This window comes from Lotus japonicus, chromosome 1, assembly GCF_012489685.1.
Source record: "Lotus japonicus ecotype B-129 chromosome 1, LjGifu_v1.2".
NCBI lineage: Eukaryota > Viridiplantae > Streptophyta > Magnoliopsida > Fabales > Fabaceae > Lotus > Lotus japonicus.
The window spans coordinates 78,565,345-78,577,617 of NC_080041.1; the positions used below are offsets into that span (position 1 = coordinate 78,565,345).

The 12,273-nt window shown below is 37.5% G+C and overlaps 1 protein-coding gene across 1 annotated transcript; it reads right to left on the reverse strand.

Annotated features, from left to right (window-relative positions):
* Positions 1-273: 273 nt before the first annotated feature.
* LOC130715567 (uncharacterized) lies at positions 274-11,039 on the reverse strand. Its single transcript, XM_057565686.1, has 20 exons — positions 10,566-11,039; positions 10,335-10,476; positions 9,926-10,239; positions 8,969-9,050; positions 8,563-8,890; positions 7,091-7,149; positions 6,807-6,896; positions 5,053-5,144; positions 4,820-4,918; positions 4,639-4,716; positions 4,214-4,298; positions 4,041-4,099; positions 3,879-3,948; positions 3,293-3,384; positions 2,741-2,803; positions 2,518-2,584; positions 1,993-2,256; positions 1,644-1,766; positions 963-1,115; positions 274-821 (listed from the first exon to the last, which is right to left on the reverse strand). The coding sequence occupies exons 1-20, from the start codon at positions 10,970-10,972 to the stop codon at positions 726-728; spliced, it is 2,763 nt and encodes a 920-aa protein (XP_057421669.1). The 5' UTR covers positions 10,973-11,039; the 3' UTR covers positions 274-725.
* Between the last annotated feature and the right edge of the window lie 1,234 nt (positions 11,040-12,273).

Sequence of the window (12,273 nt, forward strand, 5' to 3'; positions counted from 1 at the left end):
AAAATTTTCAGCGATCAAAACGGATATGAGATGTCCATGTGGACTGGTTGTTGGTTAAAAAATTCAGATAAGCTTTATCACGCCACAAAGACTATTTTAAAACAACAATTGTAAGGGATTAAAAGCTATAAAGAAAATTACAGGGACCATTGTAGATGTAAGTGTATAAGTCATGGACTATAAAACATATTCAATCCAAAATATTAAATTAGCACAAAAATAAAACTGAATAATAATCATAAAGAAAGAAAGCTGAGAATATACTACATCTAATCAAGTGTTACACATCATTCAATTTTTAATTATATATAGGAAAATGTTGAGGTCAATAGACTGAGTCACTCGAAGAAGATAATCACTTCCAACAGCTTTAGAACAAAATTGATTTTGAAAGGTTGAATCACTTCTATGATAAATTAGCCCATACCTACACATCATATTTAACCAATACAAAACCGACTTTGAGAGACACCGGCTCCAAACATGCACAACAACAATAGATACAAAGCACGTCCTTAACCTTGAAGCATTGATATTCAGGATTCTGAAAGCTACCTTTCGATGTCCCTCATCCATGGAAAGCATGAAGCTCTTTGAACATCCACTTTAAATATATGCCTCAGCAGATTCAATGGGGGATCAGCTTCCAATGATGAGACCAGGCCAAACCTTTAGGTTAGAGTTAGAACCTGTATAAGAAATCCCATAATACATTTAACAAGATTTTAGCTGGGCAATGAATTTGATTGGAGTTTAATTTTCACTTCATCATGGCAGGCCTGAAGATCTTTGAACTCTTCTGTGTCCGAGAAGCACTGAGCCTGAGCATAAAAGTGATAAATTAGAAAAACTTTCCAGGATAGGCAAGGCAGCTAAGTAAATTTAACAAGCAAAGCAAACAAGAGACATTGTTTATTTTTTTGACCCTCAAACAAACAGAAACTTCACAGTAAATATCTTGCCTGTCTGATAGTGTTCTTCAAGTGCATATCAGCCGTGAACAATTCTTTAATATTGCCAGTAGACGAGGAAATTTCCACATACACCTTGCAAAGTTCCAAAGATGCTTTTGCAAATTTTTTGAAGCGGTCTTTGTCTTTCCAAGTATCAGATCCCTGAAAGAATACAATAGCACATTAGTAACATGAAAATCATTACTATGAATTGGCTGCGAACAATTACCGTTAAAATAACTAATGCAGAAGAAACTTCAGAGAGCTAGCAAATGAGTAAAAAATAAAGAGATCAAAGAGAGTGTATAAACATGACAAAGGTAGGGAGCAAGTATTGACAATCAAAAGGTAAAAAAAATTGCTGTGTCCCCGGCTATTGAACTTTTCTAAATAAAACACCACATCAACAGACAAAAACACTGCATATAATGCTTATTTCATATATCTGAATGGTCATAGTGATGTAACTACTAACTACAAAGATATTTAGAGATGAAATGTAGGTTTGTAAGTCTTATTCTCGTAGGGAATCAACATATAATTCAAATTAGCACTATTTTTTTATAATTGTCATATTTCTAAGATAAAATGCCTAAACAAAATAAAATAAACACAGAATGATGCAACTCATGTTATGAGTGATATTTTTAGATAAGATATCTAAGATGTGCTGAAACTTATGAGACATACCTGGAGTGACCTAACTTGCTTTAAGAGGGCTTCAGAACACATCACGAGATCTCCATTAATTCTATGCCATTTTGCATATAATCTCCATATATCAGGTCCACATCCACTCCCACTTTTAACTATCTGCATCAGAGAAATAAATATTAAACCGGACCTCTGTAATTTGCATGCGCAACAATCTTTTGCATAACCTAAATTTAACTCGTAGAGCAAACATAAAAGTCTCACAGCTCGAGACACTTTAGCAACACTACCAGGCCTACAGGGGGTTGGGATGGAGCTGGGTTGTTCATAAATCATTTCAAAGCGATAGGCATCTACAAAAACAAATCTTGATAGAATTGTGCACCTGCTGTAAAACTTTTCCAAGTAACAACATCAATTGCTCAGTTTCACGTGATTTCCCAGCACTAGGGACTCGCCCTAGATCTTCTGATCCAGAATCAACAATGCAGGATTGATCAATATTAGGCTTAATATCAGTTGTTACAGGAGGCACAGAATTGTTTGCTGAAATCCGCTTTTCCACAGCCTCTGTGATTCTTTCCAGTAACGCAGCATCTACTCTCTTATTATTGGTCAAGTCCAAAACCATCTGGGCACCTTCCAGTGCCTAAAAGAATTTATCAAAATCAGATGAGCAACAAAGAATTAACAAAGTGGTGCTTCTACTTAAGAATTATTTAATGCATCAACTTGAATTATTCACCCATGTGAATGAGGTCAGGTTTGTACTTTAGTAAATTTAAGCAACAACGAAGGCATGCAAGCATTAGACAATGAAACTGCAGAAAGCATCTTTCATACTTCATATGTGTCATACACTTAGACTTGTTTGGGACAACAAAAGAAGAAAACAATAAACAGCAGATACCTGACTGATATTGCCAACGTCAACAGCAACATGGTTGTAATTTTCCCAGAGTTGCCAGCTGTTTCGTCTGTCACCAATCATCATTTTGTTACTATATGCTCAAGATGGCTAAATTTGTAATGACTACGAGTCAATATACATGCTGTATGTAGGTGTGTGCATCTAAGCATGCAGGCATATAACCGAATTTAAGACAGTTTAAAAGGAGGGATAAATACGAAACTTGAACTTCAATGCTTCTTTAAATGCAACAAAGGCTTCCTTGCTTTTTTTCTTGATCAAATGCCTGCATGTTAGGTCAAACATATAATCAGTACAAGCTGGAAGACAAAATTTAATAACCCATAATGACTTTTCTATTACTATAAATATGGACTGTGGATATAATGAATTATATTTGCTGAGCTCACAACTGCAATACAAAGTTAAAAGGGAGAGCTTGCAAAATGAATAATTAGAATGCCAAACTGTGGATGAAGGCAATATCGGTCCAGTTTCTACAAAGATATTTTTTTATCACCAAGGAAAGGACACCTCAGTGGTTATGCAGCAATACCCAAGCTGGAGATTTCAAATTTAAAACCAGCTGGCAGTGGGTTATAAGAAATTTAGGGGATGATTTCCTCATTATGTAGCCTAAATTCTGACAGATTCAAAAAAGGAAAGCTAATTTTTATAATTAAATGTGTTTGGCTTTGCAGGAAAAATAGTTTATAACCCAAAAACTCAGCTGATTCCTACTTTTAAATACAAGAAGAAAGCAATAATTTCATACAAGCAAGCAATGTTATTCCAAGCCTCCCCATTTTCTGGATCAAGTTGAACAGCACGAGTAAATGCATCCAGAGCCTTTTCAATATCCCGTGCCTGTAGAATTTCCAATTTTAGATTCAGTACTAATGAACACATAAAATAAGAAATACAAAACAAGGATGGACAAGTCTACATTAGCCATCGTAAAAAATGAACATAGGTGATTCAGTGCCCATCCTGACAAAAAATAATAATTAGGTGATGCCACATATACATAACTGCATACACAACTATCTATACACAGGTAAAGGGCAGGTAATCTATGCACGGGTGCAGATGTGGCTCTCCAAAATTAACTGTCTGCACTTTAAATCTTTCCTACTAACCACATAGGAAAACAACCTGTCCAATTCACCAAAGTAGACCTAATACTAACAGGTTGTTGCCACATGTCAACAGCCTCTTTAATATTCTGTACTCAGACTTCCTTACAAAGAGAAATTGTAATTTCTTTGTGATGAAAGTAATTGTAGATTTTATAGCAAATCTAATGGTGCAAAAGTAAAAAAAAAAAAAAAAACAAGTATAATGGACATTAAGCAATTTACCTTCAATGCAGCAGCCCCAAATGCAAACCAGCCATCTGGATACATAGAGTTCATCAACATTGCAGACTCCCTAAATTAATGAACAAAATTTACTTTCAGTAATATATCAACTCAAATATCAACATTACAAAAATAGCATGCTTCATTTATGATAGAACACACCATAAAATTTTAGATGTTTCATAGTCTCCTCTATTGTATGCACTGCGAGCCAGAGAACGCTGTCAAACATAGAAAAAAAACTTTAAAATATGTTAGTTCACAAATTTTGAAAGATAGTAGAAGCTAAAATGCAGAAGATAAGTACAATAAGTTATGCATATACACAATCGCACCTTAGCTCTAGCAGACCTATTGTTTGAAACTTCCAGAGCTTTTTCATAGCAAGTATCATTGGTGGTAGTGTCACCTAGGGAGCACCTAGAATATTGTACACAAGAGAAATAGATTATGCAAAATAATGTTTAATGTTCTTGCTATTTCATTTTTTGCATCAGATATATTGTAAGCTGGTAAGTCATCTGTCATAGCTGGTTCTGGATTGATGAGCAAATGACTGGACTTGATACTGACAATAAACTGAATATATGATGCGTATTACATGGTTGATTAGTTGTATCCCTAATCATACCAGGTGTATCAACAGCCTACCACAGGCCACTTCAACTCAAGAAATAGTCAGAGTAGCTGCTATTCAAAAGCAATCACAATCAAACCTAAAGAAAACAGAAAGTAAGTCAAGTCAAGCCAAACAACATACCATAACCTGGGGTCATTTGGTCTTTCAGAAAGACGTTTCCTGATGAGTTCAACAGCTGTTGCTTTCTTCTCCAACAGGCTGTTTTCCAAATCAAATATTAAATGAACCTCATTGCCAATCAAGGATCAACATAATGAGAACCTAAGAAAAAGAGGTTTATACATTCCAGGCCTTATCATACCTATAGCAGTATATAAGATTATCCCATAATTCTAAATCTTCAAACTCCTTTACTGCTTCCCCTATCAATCCACAACGCACCAAAAGTTCCCCATATTCCCTGAAATTGGAAGAAAGCAACGAAAGTTAAAGAGTCATCTGATTTTATGAAGCTAAGTTTGAAAATGACTTGGCTAATGTAACATTTATTTTATTTTCTTTTTCATTTTCTTGGGGAAGAGCAAAAGTTTATACTTCCTCAATGCAGGAATACTAGGCATATAAACACCATAGCTAAAGGGGATTCTTTCTGCCAGTACTGGAGAAGATTCAAAAATACGTTTCACCTGCAAAAAAATGTATATATTTTTATAAGCTGCAATAAAAAAAATCAACACGACTTATTGTAGGCTTGTAGCCAGATTAAATGTAGGTAAAAGAATTAACAACTTCAATGTGTTTTTAGATTATGATTGTAACTATTTATTTATTTATTCTTTCTATAGATAGTTCCTAGGCTATTACCGATTGATTTCCTATCTCTATAGGGATCTTGATTTTGATTTACATGTATTATTTGTACAAATTCATTGTGAGTAATACAAGATGTTGTCAAAATCAATATTTTACCTACGACCGGATTCGGGAGGGTATTCAAGATTGTGAACCATATAATTGTAAATGGGATGTAAAAGCGTAATTGAACATATACATATGTATAAAAAAATAGAATAGATAACGAAAAATATCATGTAAGCCACATCATGGGTGGCGCTTGACTTGAGAAACAAACGCTTATCTCTCTTGTTACATCTAATAGAGAGATATGCAACAAAGAGTGTGACTGTAAGGGTGTCTAGCGACAAAATGATGGCTTTCAAGGTTGAGCCAAGAGGGTGATAAAACAGAGAGAAATAGAGAGGGCTGAGAGAACAGAGGGAGTAAGAAAACAAATTGAGTGAAAGCGCAAGAGCAGAGCCAGAGATGACTATTGATGGCGAGAGAACATTGGGTGGGACAACTTATTCTTGAGTACAGGATGAGACTTAAGGAAAGAAGGTGAAGCTCGACTTAGGGTGGGAGGTTCGGGTTTATTAACAGGTCACGCAAACCGTCTTGAAAACCTGCAACCTACATGATTGATATAATATTGCAACCACAATATTATACGCTCTGTTGTGGTGATTCCACTAAGGAGTGAACATGCAACCAATTCAAGACACCAAGTAGAAGTGGAATCAAGAAATTGCGCGATTCTATGGGATTCTAACAAGATTGAAATTGAACACAACACATCGTACTTTTTTGTGCCTTTCAATTCCTTTATCACGACATCATAGAATTAAATTCTTCACATTACAATTTATTCACGCTCAATGACAGACCTAGGTTGTGGGGAAACAGAGCAGTACCCCCAAGAGAAGAATTCTCCTTAATAGAATAGTATTCAAATGTTATTTTTGCCCCTCATAGAATTTTCAAACTGCCTCTTCCAATTAGTGTGTTAATTTTACTTAATGTATGAATTTTTGCTCCCTTACCCAACTTTTATGGTTTTGTCCTTGCTCATGAGTCATGATATTTCATAAATCCTCTCAGTCCCTTAAACTCTTCAGCGAATCTAATACACGCTGTGTGTGCTTCAATTTTTGCCAACTTAATCCATAAATAAAAAATAATTAAATTAAGTTGAAAACTTACTATCTTTTTTTAAGTTTATAAGAAGCTTAACATCAATATTTAAGTCACAAGAAACTATAACAATATTCCATTACAAAAAGCATGCAGGGGAATGAAGTAGCAGAAAAAAGATAGTTTTATAAATCTAAAGGTAACAAATTAAGTTGATAGATTAGTACCATTTTATGAGAAGCTTAATATCAATATTTTAGACACAAGAAATTATAACAATATTTCATTACAAAAGACATACATGGAAATGAAGCAGTAGAAACGATATAGTTTTAAAGATCTAAATGTAACACATTAACCAAAAATAGAACACATACTAAGTTATCCATCATCAGCAATGCACGCTCCTTTGTTCGACTACGGGATGACTCCCATCGAATACGCAAGATATTGCAGAAACATTGTATCTGGCACAGGAAAGGTAAGATTATCAAATGAAAACAATGGTGTTGAAAAGGAAGGAACCGAGAGACATTAGATTGAACAAATAAGGGGAATAAAACAGGAAGGAATATAAACACCATAAGCACTGACAGTTGCTTCCATGGCTACAGAAAAGCCTCATTTTAACAAATAAAGCTGTAGATATTTGATCACTTACAATGAAGTAAGAAAAATGCTGGGAGTCAATTGCCTCAATATAAGGAGCCATATCCCATCCTGAAATTAAGTCACAAGCTAGCAATTAAGTGAACAACTATCTGGACCATATCCATTTTGTTTCTTTCCTTATTTCAGATAAATTAGTGGACTTTTATAAAACTATTAGAAATATACTATAAAAAGCTCTAAAAGGAGAAAAAAAGAAACAGACCCCTAAACATTAGAGCCCTTAAGGTTGGTCCTTGTATGAAAGAGAAGGCTAAGATTAGGGGTTTACACTTCAGACAGCAAACCAGTTGACGAGGAAATGAAATCCTTTTGGGTGGATAAAGTTCAGGGAAAGGGTAGGTTGCTCCATTCCAAGGGCAATACCATAAACCCCAGAGAGGACTTAAGTGGTACTTGTTGACCTACCAATGAAAGACCACCCCCAGGAATCAAAAGAAAATATATCAACTAGCTTATATACTAGTATACTACAAACATGCCCATATAAACTGGGACCACTGGGTAAATATGATTGACTTCTCAAAGCTTCTCAGCGCCGTTGAGGGTGAGATTTGGGATGTTGGCGAGTTATGGGCTGTATAGGTTTTTCCTAGTCCTTTGAGAGTTTTTGGGTATTGCAAACGGCTTTTGGTATTTGAGGTTGTTGCAATTGTGGCTTCTAGTTTTTGAGGCTATTGTTCTTATTTGTCGCTGTTTTGGGTTGGTTTTTGGTTCTTTTTGGTGGTCAGCCTTGACCGTGTGGGTTTTTGATACCGTGTTGAGGTTGTTTGGGTGTATATCTTATCAGTTTCCTCATTATTATTATTTATATTTTCTCCTTTCGAAAAAAAAAATATATATGATTGACTTACAAGTGTCCCAATTTTTATTACAAGAAATAATAAGGATACAGATCGTGCTTCGCTAGTATGGATCCTCAAAATTTCAAACTAGATTGAATATTTAAATGAACACCAGATCAACTTTGAAAAACACACAAGATGATTGAGATTGGTATTTTTACTTCAGGCCAAGCTCTCCTATCATGAGACAAAAATAATAATAATAAAGCAAGCATAAGCTTAACTGAAAAAATGGTAAAATTGCAGTTAACCTAAATTTACCCGTTTTGGCGCAATTAACCAACTGGAACTTTCGGTAATTGGTGAATAACCCCTTCAAACTAAAGTAGTACAAATTTAGAAACGCTAATAGAAAGTACAATCGTACATTTACAACAGTAACCAAGAGAACAGTCGTTGATTGAGATAAACCAAAATCTCTATTCAATTGATCCATTTTCCATACTTTCCTTCACTATTTCAAGTTTGGCTGAGTATAAAAAAATGGCTATCAACACCACTATATCCCATAGCTGAGGTAGTTTCAAACTAGAAGATTAAAAAGGGGATGTGCAAGTAGCCAAGTATGCACATGCAAGACATAATATCATGCATGCATGTACAAATTAAGGAAACTTACGCTGCAATTCATCATGTCTGGAACTCTTCTCAATTAGAAGGCAGTATGCCAGAATTACAGCCTGTTGTGTTGCAGTTAAATTGGATGTAACATGATCACCGATTTCCAAGTCTTGTGACATAGTTTGAGGGTCATTATGATTTTCTAACAACTTTGGTATTATAAGTATGTCAGATGTTTCAGAGGATTCACGCTGATTCAAATGTGTGTTATTTTCACTGGTGCTGGAATCACTTGTTTGGATGCCAGTACCCATTAAGGGGCCGTTGTCCATACTATTTGACGAACTTTTCTTCGTAACAAGTACCATTTGTGCCTTTGGTTCTACCTATGTCCAAGAATTAAATATTAAAATTAAAAGGCAAGTTCCATGAAACAAGCTAATGATGCATTTTACTATGTATACCTGATGTATAGTGCGGAAACCAAGAGCCCCAGTAACAGACAGCTGAAGTCCAGCTGCCATCTCAGCTGACTCAAAATGTGTCCTGACACAATAAGTAACTTCATCATAAAGGACATAACAGGAGAACCAAAAGAATTATTTCAATATTCAAATAGTATTCTACATGAAAACTTTCCAACATACATATTTTCTAAAATAATGAACATCATAGTTAGTTTCAATTTTCCAAATCCATCACACATCTAACACCTTTGTAGACTTCAAGATGAGTCCTCGTGACTAAATAGGAAATAGGGAGTGGGAACCTATGCATATTCGATTTTAGTAACAACTTTGTATCCTAGGCAAGAAGAAAGAACCAGCGCATGCTGTAAACCAATTAAACACAGGTCACGCCAAACTTTCTATCTGTCAATTACATTTTGTTTTAAGAAAGTAAATGTAAAAAGATAAAGATGTGAAAGTTTATGCAAAGTTTGCAACAATGAAAAGGGAAATACAATGTTAGTAACTGACCCCTAAGACCCCAGTTAGTTAATTAGTTGAAAATGTTAACATGAATTAGTTAGAGATATAGGCATATAGCCTATGATGTGTATAAATAAAAAAGAGGGGATAAGAGGGAAAGCATTTTGTCATTTTGAGAGAACTTTGGGACCTTTGAGCATAAGGAGGTGGAGACCCTCGAAGATCTGCAGTGTGTGTATGTTTGTTTTGTAATTTTGGTAATTACCTATAATTTTCAATAAAATACCAGGTTTCTTTCAACTTTTATCAAAGCCTTGTTCTTGAGATGCGGATACATCACCACAATGTGCTTAACTGCTTCATGTTCCAATCCTCTCTAATAAACTTCTCAATTCACAAACTTACTAGAGATTTAAAATGTGCAGTGACATTTTTGATTAAGCTAATCATGTCAAATAAAAAGGAAAAAAACAAGAGCGGCCAACTAACCTGCAAGGGTCAACTCGACCATAGGCATATTCCATTATTCCAGCCTCTAAGTGAAGCATGGAGACAATGGCCAAGCTCTCCCCATCACGCAAGCCAGCATCCCAATAGCCTCGAACTTTCTCCGAGGTGCCGAATTGTTGTAAGGCTTCACCAATGTAAACGTGCAAGAGATCACACAGGGAAGAAGACCGCTCCTCCAAAATCCTCTGTTGAAGAAGCAAAACCCTACCAACCCACCATGAAAGGCTTCCAATTGTAATCTCAATGGACAAGTCTCTCATTCGCAAAAGCAACATCTTAGCAAAAACTATATACTAGCAACAACAACAAAAAAAGTAAAAAATGCCGCAAAAGTTAGCCATTTAAGAAGTTAATCGTGAAATGCGAGAATGCATGAGTAGTAGAGTACCTGAAGATTCGAAAACTTTCCAAGCAAGTCAGAACCAGCAGCCATGAGCTGATTTCGCGCCCAACTATCCCATTCTGCATACTCACCACCACCATTATCCAGAGGCAGAGGGAATTTCGGTAGCTCAGTCCCCTTCAAAGGCCTGCAACCACTTCCCATTAGCAAATAGCAAATAGCAAATTGCAACGGTTTCTGGTAAAAGCAACTGAGCAATGGAATTTCAAAAATTACCCGGTGAAGTTCAATTGAGTGAAGGCTAGCATTGCAGCGACGGCGATGCCCAGAACAACGATGAGCCTGCGAGCTTGCTCGGCAGGAGCGGCGGCGTCAGTGATGAAGGACTCGGCGCGGTCCATCAGCTCGGAGTAGAAGTGTTCAGCGGCGGAGTCAGGCGGCAACGAGTCACCGCCGAGTTGGAAGACGAGTTGGAGGGTACGGGGTTGGGAGGTGAGGGCTTCAACGTAGTTGCCGCGCTCGATTGAATCCAGGAGGTGGTTGATGAGGCCATCCAACTCCGACGATTCCGATTGAGGTTGGGGCTCCGGCGGCGGCGAAGGGGAGGGAGAGAGGGTACAACGGATGAGGCGGAGCTCGTGGCCGCGGATGGCGGCAACATCGGCGGATTCGTAGCTGGACATGGGTGGCTTCCGACCAGGGTGATTCAATTTCAGGGTTTAGGGTTTATCTGGTACTGGAATTCAAATTAGTGTAGTGAGTTGGCCTAGTAAAATAAAGGCTTAATTCCATTTTGGGCCCCTGATCTTTTAAAAATGAGCGATCGGGGCCCCCCGTGTTTAAACGTAGCGGTCAGGCCCCCTGATATCTCTAAAACGTGCGATCCAAGCCCTTCCGTCTGTTTCCGTTAGTTGACCAGACGGAGCTTCTACTCAATAACAACAATTAAGCACAAATCAAAGCCCAGAACAAAAACACGATGATTCTGTGCAACAATTATAATCTAGTGAGGAACCCAGAAATCAAAGCCCACAGATCCCCATCTTCTTCTTCCTCTCTATTCTTCTATGCAAGCTTCTCCAGATTTCTTCCGCTTTTCTTCTTCTTCTTCTTCCGATCCAGAAAAACCATTCAACCCATAAATCGATCTGCCCCAAACCTAGAAACCCAAACCCAAAAAATCAACCCATTAACCGTTGAACCCCAAAACCCCAAATCCAGAGAAAACTGAAACTCCAATTTAAAACCCCGAATCCGGAGAAGTACTGAAGAAGGGTCGAAAGGGTTGTTGATTTGGGGATTTTCCAAGAGAGAAGATGGATCGAGCAAGGTGGAGGTGGTGGCTGAAATTAGGGTTGTTTCTCATCATGTTGGTGATGATGATGCTCGCGGGACTGAAGGAGGTGGCAGCGTCATCGTGGCTGCTGGCGGTGGTGGCTAGCTTGGGTGATGCCAGAGTGGTTTGCACATGGAAGGAGAAGAAGAGAAAGATCAGGACAGGAACGGTGGTGATGGTGTAGCCTCTGGAAGGAGAGTGACCAAGCGGTGGTGGTTGTCATCAGGAGGAGAAGAAGGTGTTGGTAGTGCTGCAACCTTAGGGAAAATAATCAGAAGAAGAAGAAAATGGGTCTGGGAGAGGAAGAGAGAAAGAGTCGAGAGGTTGAGGGAGAGCGTGAGTGAGTGAACGCGTGAGGGAGAGAGAGAGATGAGAGTGACCGTTTGGTCAACTAACGGAGTTTAACAGAAGGGGCTGGATCGCACGTTTTTGAAACGTTGGGGTGCCTGACCGCTACGTTTAAACACGGGGGGCCTCGATCGCTCATTTCTGAAACATCAGGGGCCCAAAGTGGAATTAAGCCTAAAATAAATAATTATGATTTGCACTCTCACCTTTGAATAATTCCAAATCAAACCCTGTTAGACAGTGTTAGTGTTATGTTTGGGTGAGATTCTCACTTCCAAGTTCCAACACAACGCTGCACAA